At 39.7% G+C, this 17,486-nt stretch overlaps 1 protein-coding gene across 2 annotated transcripts in view; it reads right to left on the bottom strand.

Moving 5' to 3' along the window:
- Positions 1 to 17,486, bottom strand: part of LOC100689936 (transmembrane and coiled-coil domain protein 3) — a 62,580-nt gene that overhangs the window by 33,795 nt on the left and 11,299 nt on the right. The window contains exon 1 of one of the 2 annotated variants that reach the window (XM_005475884.4): positions 3,903 to 4,298. The exons of the other annotated variant lie outside the window; for it this stretch is intronic. Within the exon in view, the coding sequence (XP_005475941.1) occupies positions 3,903 to 3,905 (3 nt within the window). The 5' untranslated portion in view covers positions 3,906 to 4,298. Of the gene's footprint in view, positions 1 to 3,902; positions 4,299 to 17,486 lie in introns of those variants that run through there. 2 annotated transcript variants of the gene reach the window in all.

Raw genomic sequence — 17,486 nt, 5'->3', positions numbered from 1 at the left:
CAAGACAATGACTTTGAGGCTTCAAATGTAGCGTGGGTGAAGTCACTGTGGCCACAAACAGCTTTCATATACAGTCTATGGCTGTCACACAGATCTTAACATATAAATCAGCTTGATTTGTAAAGGACTTCACAAACTGGATCATGGAAGAATGTTTTTTCATGTCATAACATGTAGTCACAGGTTAAGGATTAGGAGGATTAGCACTGCTATCAAGTCACTGCGGCATGTGGAAAGCACTGTATGGTCGTTTTACCCTCCCTGTGACAGGACATCCCTGTCATTGAGACTTTTAAATGCACTTCCGAACAATAATAATTTCCATTTAGATTCTTATCTACACCACGAGATTTGTATATAAAACACGTAATGACTTTACCTGAAATCAGTAAAACTGCAGACAGACCTGACAAACCTGCTCCACCACTAACTTCGTCTGTGGGCATGTATATTCTATCCTATTCCTTTAAAACTGTCAACATTATGTGTCCAGATAATAAAACAATGCTGAAAGGATTTAAAGCAGGGGTGTCAAAACCACAGTTTGGAGGCTAGAATCGACCTGCCGAAGGGTTCAGTGCAGCCACTTTAATATTTAAAGAAAAATGCACTAGTTTCCTGCAAAAGGATGGAAATTTTTTTACATCTCAGACAAGCTGCTTGAATAATAAAGATTTAAAATACTATAATGTGAAGATTTTGTGACTCTTTTTTTTTTTTTTTTTTTTTACAGTGGTCTAATAATCACAATGATTATGTAATTGCAGCAGACTCAATGAATGTCTATTAGTGAGATATAATGATGACATCTCAGGTTGTTCTAGCCGAGGATCCCTCATTTCCTTTAACAGGAAATATTACCTTGTGTTGCTGTGACTGTGCTGCTAGTCCAATTTTAATTTCAGTAAGGTTTCCAGTAACTATTGAAACAGGACTAACCTGATTAAAAACAGCCACAATTCAATCATTCTCTCGCTTTTGCCTTTCGGCACATCTCCCTACCAGGTTGCGGAAAACAGAAATCAATCTAAGTGAATAGATAAGTTTCTTCTTCTTTTCCAAAGTTTGTGAGTAATCATATTAAATAATCAAGATCTCAATATTGACCAAAATAACTGACAATTGATGTGAAGAACATGTGAACATATTTTATTTAACAGCGATAATCCCAAATTCCCCTTTAAGCTAAAGAAGTATACTTCTTTTTATGCCTGGAACCTTTAAAGTGACTGATTTCAGATCAGATGCTGTTTTGAGTATTAATCACCTGCCTTTCCTGTCTCTTTAGGGGCTACAGGCTTCATGTCAGACGCATAAATAATGGAGAAGAACATGAAAAAAAAGGCTCAGAGAATCTCCTTTCCTCCATATTCAAAGACTTATTACGAGTCTATATTGAATCTGTACTGACTTTCATCATATTCCACAAAAATCTACCGTGTGACTCTCTAGTGACGTTTCTAGAGAAGTTTTCCAGCCGGGTCAGATTTTTTAGAAAGGTCTTACAGTGCTGGCTTTTGGACAGGGTAGATAACGTTAAGGGTAAAGACTCGGAGTATTACGTCACATGAGATGTTTCAGGATATACAGCAGAGAAAAGAAAGCATGTGGGTTAGATCATATTTCTGCTAAACTGCTTTCCTTTTCATTTTTCCAGCAGTTTGGCCCATGCCTCATTGTGATGATTATTAAAGGTAAAAGCCGGTAAAAGTAGTCAGTCTTGATAATTATAGGCCTATAGCTTCACCCAGCAGACTTTAAGACGGTTGTGTGTAGCTACAAGAGTTAAAACTTTAAAAGCAACATAAGAAATCCCATGCATGCTGAATGCTTCAGAAAATAAATCATTGTGGGTTTATTGAGTATGATTTAGAATCCCACGCTACCAATTCCAGCTGAGGAAATGCTGGTACAGATGTGTTTCAATTTAAATTCATAAGTTCGAATTCATTAGAGGCCATCAAAACATGGGATAAAATAAATAAAAACTTCAGCTTCCAATTTAGCTGATCTCTCTATAAGACATGCACGGATATTTTGACAGTTGTTTCTTTAGATTCTGGTGATAGTTTAAATTAAAAAAACAAAAAACAAAAACAGGAATTTATCTTTTTTAAACAAGTTATTATGTAGGGGTTTAACTAGTCTGGACCTATTTGAGTACAACTTGAACTGTATGTGAGTTAGGGCTGCCACGATTAGTCGACTAATCACGATTACGTCGACTATCAAAATCGTCGACGACTGATTTAATAGTCGACGCGTCGTTTGAAGCGTTGTAAGATCACAAAAGACGCAGGAATAAGTAGTAGGATTTAAGAGTGTAATAACGGACTGAAACAGAAGATGGCAGCACTGCATGTACAAGGATGCCAGCTGCCGTTAAACCCCGAAGAAGAAGAAGAAGTAGCTCCGTCCCAGAATTCATAGCGCAGCCCAGCTCAGTTTCCAACAATGGCGGCAGCTAGTTAGTTTTAATATTACTCTTATTATTCTTTCTGGGTCACAAAATAACTTTAACATATTTAACATGTTTTCAGGCGAGAATGTAGCTGTGTAAACCGCAAATATCTGCTCAGTTTATCAAGACACCACATATTTTCAAAAGCGCTCCGACGTTTTCGGAGACGTCCGTTACCCACTAGCTCGATAGCTAGCCGGGGGCAAGGCTCACTAGCGCCCGTGAGAACACCGGACTCCCGGCAAATCGTTTTCAAACCCACCGCGGTCTTTCGCTACTCAGGTTAAACGTATATGAGTCACTTAGATAACTTACAAATGTTATTGTTTGGCTTTTTTTTTAGTATTTTATTTGTTCCTGAGTAAATCGGTTTGGCTGAGATGAAAGTTATAGGTTTTACACAGCAGCTAAATAAACGTCAAGCAGACAACTGATTATCAGAGGTGTGAGATGCTTGAGAATATACTCCGGGGTCCCGTTATATTTTAGATAGCAAGGAGCAGACAGCTGAGTTTATTAAACTCCACCGAAACAATCTGCAAATGCCATTAAAATTTAATAAACTATCATCTTGTCTTTATTTTTACTTGGCACATACCTTAAACACTTAAAGCTGTAAGCTAATGATAGTTATATAAGAGCAGATGCATGCTGGTGCAATAAGCTGTACGTTTTACGTCCAACGGATGCATGATCTGATTAGTCGACTAATCGCAAAAATAATCGGTGACTAGTCGACTATCAAAATAATCGTTTGTGGCAGCCCTAATGTGAGTTTGACACCCTTACAATAAAGGAGAGGTTTCATTTACTCAAGCATAAAATACATCTTTGTTTATCAAATAGCCATAAACAAGGGAAAATTGACAGACTAGTTTCCCCACTGGTATGCATCATGTCTGGATCAATAAAAACATCCTGTAGTGGTGTCAAAATTGTTTTGAAAAGTTTATTAGAAGCGCCGTTCATCTGAACCAAACTCCATTAAGAAATCTGTCAATTTAACGCTCCCTAACATATCGTCAACATGATCAATGATCAATTTTTTACAAAGGTAAACATTTCGGAAAATAATCGATTAAAGTATCAGACTAGTGCCGAATTCAAGAAAAGCCCCAAACGTTAAATAATGAGTGTATAAATATTTTGTTTATGTACAGGATACGCACAAATTCCAACAAGCAGGGAGAAAACGAGATTTTCTAAATGAAGTGTGACAAGGCACGTGAACAACAATACGTGACGGGACTAGTCGTCGGAAAGCTGACTGACAGCTGGAAAGAGGAGGAACTCCACTTCATCCCAGTGACAGAAACTCGACGGTTATAAATAACTTATAAACTATGGGGTGGCGATTTTAGGCGGTCAGACAGCAGATCCGACAGTTTCAAAAACGTTAGCTCGCTAACTGACTTCGTATTAGCAGAAAGGGCATATTTACCATTTCACCGCCGCTGATTTGAGCGTATCCCTACTTCCAAACTTTTCTCCCCAGCAGCAGAGCCAGCTCCGGACATAATCTTCGGGCTCACACTGGCTCCCCTGTGCCGTTTCTCTCCATGTGAAAATTAACCGTTAACACCGTCTGTGAACCACATGCCATCACGGTTCTCTCCTCCACTTGATGCCGCTATTGGTAGCCGACCAACGGCTACAAGCGACGGTGTGGTCCCCTCTCCTAACCAGCCCGCCGAGATAATCCAGCTACACCGGCGAGCAGTGGACACAGCGTGCAACTACGCCCCGCCCACCTTTTTACACAGAGGGAGGGGCTAGGAGGCATATCGAATACTCCCACTCTTATTAATTTATAATCCGAAAAAGTGGGCCTCATTGGTCTACCAATGAGATCTGCTGGCTTTTTTTTTTTTTTTTTTTTAACTCTCAACAATATCTTTATCAATATTTAATAACAATTAATATCAAGCATAACACGGTCACAAAAGGAAATAAAGAAACGTTTTCCTCGTATTTCCCGGGTTGTATTATCTAATGGAAATTCTGGCCCAGGAAAACTAGGCCCATGGGTCATCAAGTTACAAATAGGCTACAGGGCACAAATGTTTGATGAGACCTTTTTCTAAACATAAATAGTTAAAATCCTTCAGACTTTCGCTTATTCATTGGAGATGGTCCTGGGTGTTGTCCACCAGCTACTGAGCATGTGAGTGGTCACATGACCCAAAATGTGTCATCAGGACCTTGTCCTAACCATCCAACCACATCCAGTAGATTAGTGTTCCTCCCCTGAACCTACTTCTGTTGTAGTTCTCTTCCTGTTACAAATTAGTTCTTACTCTCCAATGTCACCAAGTGCTTTCTCATGGCAAACAGCCAACTGATGTCCCTTTTGAAGTCGTACTCACAGTCAATTTTCCTAAAATTTATCATTTTTTATCAATCATATATTTGGTTGGATATGAAAGGAGGGGAAAGAAGGATGAGAAGGACATCATCAGGCAGAGACATACTAATATCTTCCTGGAGAACCAAGGAGGTGAACAGCAAAGTGAGGTCTCTTATAATTATATCAGATACTGTGAGTTTAAAGTTGCATTGTGACAGTTAATTTTAATTATTCAGTGAGCTACATAGTGTTTTTGATCATTTATATGCCTATGTGACAAATATGGTTGTAAACAAATAATTAATTTTTCATGGCTTTATAATGAGCTCAGCAGAACTTTCCTCCCTCAGCAGATGAATATGTGAAACCCATGACAGAGAGCAACAATCCACAGGAGGAAAATCTATATAAAACTTAGTTTTGACAGGAGGATAAGGGGGCTTTATTCTAAATATAAGCTCAACAAAAATATACTGATGCAGTTTAATGCACAATATACAGCAGATGTGCCACATATTCATCAGTCAATATTCATCATCAATCTTCATAGGAAAATTACGATGTGACTTCACAGAGATATTAATCTAACTGTATACAGTATATAATCCAGACCAGTACCACAGTGGCACTAACTTCAATAATTAATGCACTGTATATTTTGAATAACTACCTCTCAAGGCAGAATTTAGGGTTGAGCTGTTAGATTGATGGGATTAATCTTTTCTTAAAAGTGAGCCTGAATGAGTGAGAGTACATTATTTAAAAAGAATCCAGATCCGCGATCCTCTCCAGACCCATTTGAAAATATAGAAAACTCCTCTGCTGTGAATAATAACATGTGTCTGATTTAGTGTTTTACATAAAATGGTTGAAATAATCCATCTGAGCCTCCGTTCCGTATGGAAACCCTCAAAATCTATGCAAATATTCTTCAAATGATCAAACAGACTCTATTAATGGTGCATGTGAAGCGTATTTGAGTTATCGCTGGTAATGTACTTGTAGAATACATTACATTGTGAGAGACTGATTGCATATGAGCGTAGAATTATCAGAAAAAATAAGTTTCTCGTCTTTGAAAGGCTGCTCGGTCCTTTGACACTAATAGAAGTTTCCAATGCAGAATATTCGGACCCTTTGTGCATTTGCCATCTTTAATATGACCTGTGTTTTGCCAAAGTTCTTGTTTACACCTAGTGGAAACACAGTCACATGGATAATGTGATAGACATGACACCGGTTAGATGAATTACTCCTCAAAGGTCTTGGGATTGATTCATGAATGATTTAAAGGCACAGCAGCTCCAGTCTGGCCCCACTGATAAAGAAACCAATTAGGATGATCCGTGGCCTTGTCATGTGATCTGAGCCTGCTGATAGTTTTCTGTCAAAGCGGACATTAAGAATTAATCCCCGCAATGTAACTCCTCTGGCTGGCACTCGACTTCACCCTGGACCTCCAATCTGATGAAAAACACACCAGTATCCGCGCAGCGTCCCACTCTTCTGTCATTCTTTATTACTTTCTTCTCCCTCATGCACACATGGACCTGAAGCCTAGTTTATGAGGATGCTGGGTGAGTCAGCTGTTAATCACCGTGACAAGTGTGTGTGCTGACAGGTTGAACGCCATGAGGTTCGGTGATTCAGCCTGCAGGGGAGAACACAGCACCTGGCACTGAGGCAGCCCGCAGGCCATGAGCCCCCGTACTGAGGTTCAATGTGTTCCAAACGAATCACATCGCCTTATTTCCAGGAGTGTGCACGTGCATCTTGAGGTCATCATTGTATAGCTTCAGGATGAATCAGTCCTGATGCACTTCCACTCCATTTCCCCTGAGTATTGACATACAAAATCCATTTGTGTGAAAAAGAGATAGCAGGCAGAGAGTTAATTGTGACATTTAATTAGGCACAGATTGGTGGCCTGTTTGTACTTTCGAATTCATCTGATTCAGGGCAAGCTCACAAGCTTGTAAATACCATTAAGAGCAGACCTAATGGATATGTCCAAACTTGTGACACTTGTGAGACTGTAACACAGAAAAACAGGCGCAGCAGAGCACTTTAAAGAAGAGTTTCGATTTACTGCAGGAAAACCTCAAATTTATCCACATGGACACACGCATGCACTCCATCTTCATCTAAATATCTCCTTTGACTTTTAATAAGTGAGTAATAGAGCTACAAATCCAGTTATGTTTCCAAACCAGAGTCAGGTTACATAATTTTTTTAAACTCCAGCATGTAAACCCCAGAATTTCATATCATAAAATGATGCAAAACTTATTTTTGCGTCAAGGAAGCAAATATTTACATAATTTCTGCTGTTAATCACAAGATGCCATTGTTCTCTTCCCCCTCGAGCACTGGTCTTCCTGCTTCACTTCCTGCCTCCATCTCAGCTGGGGTATAACTCTAACCTCTGGTATAGCAGAAACCTCCGGTACACTGATAACAGTCCGCGCTGTTTACTGGGGGTGAGTCTTTGGATTGTTTGGGTGAAGCAGGTTCCAGTGAGGCTTTTCAGGAACTGACTGAGGTCAGAAAATGATGCAGCCACTCTGGAATGTTTAGCCGATGTGGTCGTAATGTTCTAGTATTCCGTTGGTAGTTGTGGAATGTTTAAATTATGGGCGGATCAGGCTGTTCACATGAGATTAGGCTGTTCTCAAGAATGAGTAAAAACTGGGCTCAGAGTATTCTCTTGAAACCATTGACTGTAGAAACCATGCGCAACCTGACAGCTTGCGAAAAATGTCTATCGCCCCCTGGTGACTGGCTGCAGTAAAGGTCATAAACCCTGCCCCGTTTAAAGATGCCTACCGCCATTTAAATCAGTCATCACATTGATATGGGCTAAAGGGGTCATTTTTCCTCTATTTGTTTTTAATTAGTAACTTGGTGCTCTAAAATTGCGGTATAGCTTCATGATGATTGGCAGCTGCAGTAATGGAAAAACTTTGGTATTTTTATTCGGCATTTCCAGACAGAGTAGGGTCACTGAGAGGAGATCACAGCTGTCTGTTTCAAACTGAGAGTGTGAGTTGTTCTCTAGCAAACTGGACTAACCAGGACAAGGGCCTGAGGTACTGCTGCACTTTTTTGTTAAGTGAAATATGGGATTTCTAAGCTAATCAATAAATTAACATCCTTAGCTAGCTAGCTAAGACAGTCATTGGCTGAAATCCTGAAGGGATCAGAAGTGAAATGTGAGAGGAATTAAAGACGATAAGGTCATAATTTTCACATTTAAAGCAACACTACATAGCTTGTGCAGAAAGTGGAAACAGGGGCCTCTGTGGCCGCAGTCGGTAATTACACGATTCTGGAGAATTAATTTCCTGTGCAATCCTACCATTACATATTACAGCTATGTCAGATGCCTTCTGAGGCTTTCCCTAATGTTTTCTGGTAGTGAAATGTGATCAGATTTGAATCTGTGATCAGTGATCAGATTTAAAGTCCACAGGATAAGTCCTAAGTGTATCAGCTAAGGGAATCTGGCTTACATTCCATTTGGACTTTTGGATTTAATACTCCATTTTTTATTTTTACTTCTCACTTTTTTGGTTTGGACTGCAATAGAGGCAGCAGAGAGAGCTGGGTGAGGGTGTCTGATGTTGTAAAACCCCAAACACCCTTTGAACCCAAAATATATGACTGATGACACATTCCAGCGCATCCATCGGATGTATCTTTCATCATCGGTTAGGAAAAGATTGTGGATTGGCTTAAGATATGCCTTGATGGCAAAACTACACTACTAAGAAAGGGTACACTGCTTTTAACTGCAACATAGAATGATCATTTCAGCTTAAACCAGAAATAATAATAATAATAATAATAATAATGGATTGCATTTATATAGCGCTTTTCTAGGCACCCAAAGCGCTTTACAATTCCACTATTCATTCACTCTCACATTCACACACTGGTGGAGGCAAGCTAAATATGTGGTTGCTTTCAACTCATTGCATATTGTAGTTAGTCAGGATCCATTGGCATCCCATTTTAATTCACTGGGCAGTGCTTCAGTGCAACTCTTTAACATAAGGGTCTTTACATCTAAAATAGATGACATTACAGTTAAATCCCTTCTTGCGTTATAACTGTTATTGCTGTAGACTAAGTAAAGATGAAAAAGTTGATGCAGAAGGTGAAGGTTTCCCATTTTGTGTATTTTGAACCAAACCATATCATTTAATATACCTCATAGTTACACATAACCACATAGTTTTGGTCTCTAACCACACAAGTTGAAATATTGTTGTTCTAGACAGGTCAGAAACTCCTGTCCCATGTGTGGAAGTCCTGTGATCATTGTCACCATCATCCTTTCTTACAGAGACTTTGAATTTGCTTTTTAATACTTGTGGAGAACCACCCTACATGTCAGAATAATAAAATGTGTGATGCCAAGAGAATCTGACCCATCTACAGTACGTGATAAATTGAGAATAAGAATGTGTCCCTATTCTACTTTGCACGGCAACAGTCAGCTCGGTGTTACGTGTGCTTCAGCTGAATGATACTCATTAGTTTACGCACTGTTAGTACTTATTCACCCCCAATAACTCAAGGGCATTTAATCACTGTCACAAGAAGCAATATAAGAAAGATGCAACTCCCACTGAAAACTGCCACGTCAACACAACACAAGAAAATCAACACTATCATGAAGATGAAGGTCTACCACAACATCTTAGTACAACATGGAATCCCTTGTGCACTGAACCCAATTGGTCTTGGGTTCATTTACCAACAAGACAATGACCCAATCATACAAGCCTCTGGGAACAGCTAGAAAGTATCTAGAGTTTAATATCAAAATAGAAACTACTGAAAAGCCCATAAAAACTATGCAAGCTGTTATCAAGGCCAAAGGAGGCCACACAAAATGTTAAATGTTTGTTGGTTAATGTGTGTTACTAAGAATTATTTAGCTTTTCTGGTGTAGCAATTCTGGTATGCTCTACCAGAGAAGAGCAGCACATCCTGATAGTGTTGTCATTGTTTTGAAATTTGGTTTTCAACCCTGTACCACACTGGTGACTTGACTGACGTTAATGCTAGCACAGTATGTCACTGGATCCCTGTATAAACGCCTACAGTGTTAATGCCCGTTACTTCAATGCCAGTAAAATTGACGTCAGAGCTAATATCAGTTCCCATACCTCGCTGTCATGTAACCTCCTTCATACAATGAGCGTATGAGACTGTGACAGACGAAGGGAGAAAGCGAGAGAGGAAACTGGGAGTTAAGTGACACACAGCTGTCCTGATTCGGCCCGATTATTGCTGCGTCTCTGAGTCAAACAGGAAGGGAAACTCTCCACAGAGGAGACTGAGAGCTCTCAAACGTGACTCTGTTAGAAGAAACGTCTATTTGCTTCTCCATTTCCTTTGTTCCTCTAAAGATATCGCTGACATACAGAGACACACACTTTTTATATACTCTCAAATCACATAATGTTTCAAAAAATGTATTTTTCAACACCAAAGAGAAATGAAGCATGTGAGTATCATGACAACTAACTGATAACATATCTCCCAGAGCTCCAGGAATAAAGACATTAAGTGGAGAGGATTTCATTAAGATCTTGAATAATTCACAGCTACGACTCCCATCTAATGTCTGGTATCGCTGTTACATAGAAGAGCTAATGTGTTCATAATTGTCAGATGGGAATGTGGCTACATCAAGACGAGCAGAGGCAGGAAGCTGCTGGCCACTGCTGTGTGCATCACTTATCTTTCCTCCATGGTGTCAGGAGGAAAAAGTGGAGCAAAGACAGTTTAATTGAGCGCTGATTAAAGTTTAATTGATTCATTTCAGTCTGAATCTATTAAGTAGGAGATGCACACAGATTTCTCTTGAGTTGCTGGAGCAATGAAGTTGGACACATTTTCCTTTACAGTGACTGATATTGCTTGTTATTTTTTCACTGCTGTGCAGCATTTATATGGCTGTTTGTGCACAGATGGGTGACAAATTAAAGGCATTTTAAAAATGCACTGTTTGACCCCTGCAGCAAAGAGATATGCTGTCTCTGTCACGCTCTGAGAGACATCCTAGTTTTGGTCTTTTATGTTAGAGGGAAGCCAATCCTTTTCACACTGATAAGAGTGATCTCTTCCAGGATTACATTCATCGGGAATAAATGGTAACAGAAAGGCTTGATGAGGATGATGTGATTTGTATGCTCTAACCAAATCTCGACCCTACTGCAAACACATGGGAGATTTTGGACTGATCCGTTATTGAGCTCAGTGCACAACAGGTGGGTGAAATGAACAAATATCTGAGTCTTTATTTGGCTTTTAATTAAAAACCAATAACACAAAGTCCAAGGGATCGAAGAACTAAATAGCAATTCACAGGAGGAAGAATAGATAGAGGAGGCAAGTGAATGTTTCACATCACTCACAATATTGTCTGCTTTACTCCCCTATAAATGCTTTACCTTGGCAATGCAATTCCCAGCAACTTACTTTTTCTGTGCCTCAGAAGCATTTCCAAACTCAATCTTCTGAGTAAATAACCAAATCATGAAATAACACACCAAAACCTTGACTTATGGCTGGCAGAAATGCTTTTTTTCCCCATGTGGTGGCAACAAGCTTGCATAAGGTGTGGGAAATAAGCTGAAAACAATCTTACAAATCACAGGGGGAAAGATGGGACTGTATATACATGTCAGGCTGTTTAGACATGGGTCAAACCAATCAGGGCAGGGTACAAAACGACATGCAAGGAAAAAGGATTTTATCAAAATAAAATGAGAAGTAGAAATAAGGAAGACAAGGGAGCTATAAGAGAGGAGACAAAGAAAAGGACACTGGGAAAATGTGGACACAAGAATGAAGATCTATGAGGCGAAACCAAAACATAAATAGATTAAAAGAAACCAGGACCATGAAAGTTGGACCCCACTTCCAGCTATTATCATGAGAAACACGCAGTTAGGGAATAACTTTTGATCGACTGGTGTTATTTCCTACAGCAGTGTTTGTTTTTGCACTGGCACTGAAACCTTTTTTGATTTATTTGAAAATTGCTTTACAACAGTAGGTCTATTATGCAGCACATACTGCGTACAGCAGCAGCAGAGGCTTTATAGCTTCATGGAAGTAGTAGTCAGACTTTGAGTACAATTACCAAATGTTTCCTGACTTAGGGACAGCCCAGGATGCTTCACAATTAGCCTGCAAGTCAAGCCTTTGTTTTTTAGCATTTTATACCACTAAAGAAATGCAGGGGATATATTCTTCGAATATATAGAACAGATGCATCCGTCTCTCCTGATAAAAGCATAAAAGAAGCAGAGGATTCTCATTCTGTTCAAATGAGTCTTTTTTTCCCAACATAATACACCACAAATATGATTTATGAGGCCATAAAATCCCTGAATCTTCCTTGGAAAACAGCATTATTCTCTCTCACACACACACACAAGGAAACCCACACTGCTGTGATTTTAGTTAGTATCTGCACAGCACCTCTTCCTCTTTTGTGGCGCCACATGGACGCGGTCAGTTAGATATGAAACAGCCAGAGGGAACAATTGAAGGAGGAGAAGGAGGAGGAGAAGGTCTGATGTTTCCTCTCCAAACAACTTTAACCGAAGTACGCTCTGAGCCACTGGTTTGAACAAGTCTGTAAACTATTTTCTTTTTAGGTACCGTAGCTTAAATAACATAATTAAAGAAGTCCAAAGTTCTTATAAATTGTCTAAAACACACACACATTTTTTTTGTTTTTGTGTTTATTTTTACATATATTTGCCATCAATTCATGCTAAATTTGTGCGTAATATTCCTCCATGATGCAGGAAATGAGGTGTCTCGGAGTAAAGCAAACATTTTCAGTCGTAAACACCTTCATTTTCACTCTCCCTTCGTTCCTTTTCCTGACACTCAAACATGTCTCAGGCACAGAAAATTTCCTGGCTTTTAAGCCCTGCCTGTGCCCCGCCAAGCCAAAAACACCCCTTCTTTCATCTCCCTCTGCTTCCCTGTCCTCACATTCACCCTCTCTTCCCATTAAAGCTGCCACCCTCCTGCTCACTTTCATTACAAATCTGAGCCAACAATTATATTTTCCAACATTTTGATGCTTCTCCCCTTTGGAAGAGAACTTCCCTGCCTGTCTGTCACCTCTAGGCTTTTATCTTCTGCACAATCTTCCTCTCTGTCACTTATTCGTGTACTTGCAGAACTTGGCACTGCACGTTTAATCCCTTTCAAGTCTGCAGTTCTGCTGCAATCCAAAGGAACATTGAAAACTAAAACTGGGTGTAATCCCTCTATATTTAGTCCATGAGACTAGATTCAACTATGCAGATGTTCTTCCATGTTTTTCTGTTGATAGGGATAAGCCCCATTAGGCCCAGCAGTAAGTAAGGATCCTTAGACTTTCATACAAGCAGAGTAGGACGCCTCCGGCTAAAGCTTGGCAGCGGGGACGGTGACTAATCAGTCTGGGCATCCACATGTATCATCAGGCAGAAGTAATCAGTCTGACGTGGTATTATCAAACACTCCAGCAGTGGGTCAGCCATGAGGCCAAGCCTGCGTGAAATGTAGATTCATCAGTGCGAGGTGCACGACTCTTTTATAAATCCGTCACTAAGTCCTTCTCGGCTAGACCTGAAATAAATCTTTGGCCACGAGGCGGGAAACAGAAATACGCTGATACTGTGAACTTCCCAGCAAACAGCTGCTTAATCTGCAGCAGATGAGACCTATTCACGTACATATGGAGTTTCTGGCTACATCTCTTCGTCTGCAGATTGGTGAACAGCGACTGCAGGGCGCACAGGGTCAGGGCAGATCTGTAGTGCCAAGTTTAAAACAGTGACACTCCTTCATCTGTCTGTCTGATCATCTTCATCAGCCACATCTCTGTGCTCTCCCTGTAGCTGTTCTCCTCTCCCTCTCTCATTTTTCCCTGTGTGATGGTTGCTGTCTCTCCCTCACTTCCTCCCTGGTGTGTGAGAATTAGTAAGCAGTTTTCAGAGGGTGAATATCAAAGCCATGGATAATCTCATGTGCCATTTTTCTTCAAATAACGTGAGTTTTGAAATGAAGGCTTTAATTTTAATTATGAAGGAAATGTTGAGTTTGTGTGAATATTGCAGTAATGCAGTACATTTAACAGAGGCAGCGGATCAAAAGAAGCTTATTATTATGCGACCAGTTATGTGCACAGACCATTTTCTTCTCAGTCCTGTAGTTATCATGGTTCCTGAGTCGTACCCGGTGATTTACATTCTAGGTTTATATTGTTTCATGCTTTGACTACAGTATTATTTCCCAGCAATTCTGAGTTGTGTTATCTACGCTTCTAGTTCTCAGTTCCTTGGTTGTTGTTGGTTCCCTTTTCTTTCCAGTCTGCCCTGGTGTTGTCTTGGTTTGATCTCTGAATGAGGTCAGACTTGTCTCAATGTGTTTCCCTTTCTGTCTTTGTGCCGACTCTGCATTTCTGTTCTCGCATTCCTGATGTATTCTGATAGTCTCTCATCCTGTGTGTGTTATGTTCCGTTTTGCTTCTCTTTAGTTCATTAGTTGGATTCTGTTCAGCTGTGTTCCCTCACGTGTCTCCACTTTGCCTTTACCTCACATCTACACTTTGGTCCTCAGTTTTCTTCTGTCCTTTTTTGTGTCGTCCCTCACGGTTCCTATAAGTGTGTCTTCCTTGTGCCCTGTTTCCCTTTTGTGTAGTACGTTCTGAGTTCCTAGCATTCCAAATGTAATAGTATTCTTGGTAGATTTGCTTCCTAGAACCACCTTGTGATTTTCAGCAATAAAGCTATATCTCTGAGCATTTCCCTGAGTCTGCCTATCAGGTAGCACTAGATATGACAGTAGTATACATTTACAAACTTGTACTCCTCAGATTAAAGTTGCTCTCTCACTCAAGGATTCAAGCTGTGACTTCATGAATCAACTTGTGCACCACATGCATCTGGTTGCAGTTGTCTATACTGTTTTTTTTGTGGTTTATCCTAAATTTCATGGGTAGCCTGCCACGTTAGCCCTAAGTTTATTATTTATGCAGGACTGCTGGTTGTAGCACTGCCTTATGTGTCGATGCAAAGGGTTTCCAGCTGTGTATCTTAGTTTCGAATCCTTGTTAAAGAGTATAAGCGAGCCCATCCTTTGTAAAAGGAGCTTGCGCCACAGTCAATGCATATCTTGTTATCCTAACCCAGCTATCTTTATCTGGCAATTTAGTGTGATATTATAACTTGGAGTGTGTCAGTTATTTAATTTAAAAATCTTCATAGTTTAAATCTTTGTTTAAAAACATTTTTAACCAATTTTCAGGTCAGAAGTGTTGAATAAATTAAATTTTCTTGTAGGTGAGCTTCATAAGCTCAGGATGAGCCAGGTACATCTAGTAAAACCATGAACAGTGTGCTCTAATCTTCAGTTCTCCAAGACATCTGACCTTGTGTGCACATTTTTTTAAGCCTTTAATTCAATTTCTTCATTTTATTTATTGCCTTCCCTCCTTTTTGTATCTCTGCCTCAGAAGCAACTCTGTTTCTTTCAAGCAAATCAACTGAAGAAGACTCTCCTCCTCCTTCTCCTCCTCTTCCTCACGCTCCCTAAGCTCTTTTCACCCTCTATAATAGCATTTCTTCAGGGAAGGCTAAAGTTCCCCGCTATCCAGCCATGCCTTTTCTCTCCAAGCCTAAATGAATGGGACACTTGAATGGGTGCGCTGGGGGTGGGTAAAGGCTGAGAGGGTTTAAGGAGATGTGGCGGTAAATTTAAGCTGACTGCAGCAGACTGCTGTACTGTCGAGGTTGGTCACACAGCCACAGCTTTATAAACCCTGATGCAGCTTTATTGTATGCACTATGTGCATAAATGGCCTAATCGATGCCGTTAGACACACAAATACAGTGGAGCACAAACATCCAACATATGCAACAGATGGTCCGCTGAATGGGCACAACAGAGATGGGCTTTTGTTTGCCTGGAGGTGAAAATAACCGGGTTATAAATCCGTCAAACCAACAGGGAAACATGAGGTATATCAGCTGATGTTGTTTTCAACCAATTCAAAGCACTACAATACCCAGAAATATAAAGGAAAACCTTGAGAAGGCATTGAGATACACCCATGGGGCATTACTAGATACAGACTCAGGCTGCAAATGAGTTCACAAAGGACTGTTCTCTGTATTTTCTAGGAATTCTGCTTCTTTAGAAATCCTTATCATTGTAAAACAAACAAACAAAAAACATTATTAAAAACTGTCCTCTGAAGCTGGCGGAAAAAACAATAAAAATGTTTGGACATTTTTATTTCTCCATACCATATAAATTTTAACTGTACAAAAAGAAGCTGTAGCTATGTTTAAACAGATGTTGTGATTTACATTTTACCCTCCAACAAAAGGCTTAAGGACCAAAATAGAGGTGATGACTGTTTTTCACACTGCATATAATGCAAATGTATTTCTTGGCAGTCTGTGGAAACTGCTGCTTTATCAGCAACTTGCTTTCAACCACAAGCAGCTGTTGGCTGATTCACTTGACAAATTCTGTTTAAAGTCATGCATGAATGCATGAGGGTGGTATTTACACTTGTAAACATATATCCTCTATTCAAGTTTTCTTGTTTTTCTAAACCATGAAAGAGACAGCTAACTTACAACCTCTACCAAGGTGAATGATATATTTCTTAATTTTAAAAAAGATGATCCTAAGAAAGTAAATATTATACTCCTCATTTAAAAAAAATAAAAAATAATCACATATGTTAGCTGTTTCTGTTTTTTTCCCTACATACAATAAATATAAGCATCCCTCCCCTTGCCAAAGACGGATGACCTTCCCCAGAAGAAAAATCTCCAGGATTTGAACAAAATTTTTTAAACTAGGGTGGAATAAGCCAGCTAGGGCTTCCCTGTGCCTTTAAGGTTTCCTCTTTCATACTCTAGTATCCTTTAAGTCCAAGAGGTGCATGTTTGATTAACTGATTCTAAAGTGGCGATATGTGTGACTGATCATCTCTCTCTCTCTCTGTCCGGGATTTACCTTGTCTTTTCTCTGAATTGGTAAAGGAAGTGGACAGACGGAATATTTTTAACCAGTTGCTAAAACCAGATAACTGAAGATGGCGGGTTGGCCAATTAACCCTACAAACAAAAGTCAGCAGAGGCAATGGTTTTAACATTGTCAGCTGGCCACTTATATCCACTTTATGTCTCAAATTAAATGTTTTAAACATAAACTGTTAAATTTGTGTTCAGAAGATTAAGGATTTTATAACATCACAGTAAAAGTAACAGTTATATTTGTATTTATACTGTTCTGCTTTTAAGTCTAATGTCATTTACAATTCTGTGTCCAAACATTCCTGCAGTTTCTAAAGTCAAAACAGCACCGAGGCACCACTAACAGATCAAAATTACCCAAGTTCGTTCAAATAAAATGATCCGCATGGCTGTCCTCCTCTTTGTTTCATTAACGTTTGGTGAAAAGGATTTATGAGGTTAACTGCAAGTCAGCGACACTATGTGGACAAGAGTGTGATGAATTGAAGCGCTCAGGACCCAAATATGGATACATGGAAATGGGTTAGCCAAACTTAAACTTAAAGCAAGCCTTTCATTTTGTTTGCTGAAAGTCCATAAAGCAAAGTCCACCAGAAAAACA

The sequence above is a fragment of the Oreochromis niloticus genome, linkage group LG17, assembly GCF_001858045.2.
Source record: "Oreochromis niloticus isolate F11D_XX linkage group LG17, O_niloticus_UMD_NMBU, whole genome shotgun sequence".
Taxonomy (NCBI): domain Eukaryota; kingdom Metazoa; phylum Chordata; class Actinopteri; order Cichliformes; family Cichlidae; genus Oreochromis; species Oreochromis niloticus.
Note: the sequence above shows the minus strand (reverse complement) of the source record. Positions and strands in the feature narration are given on the sequence as shown.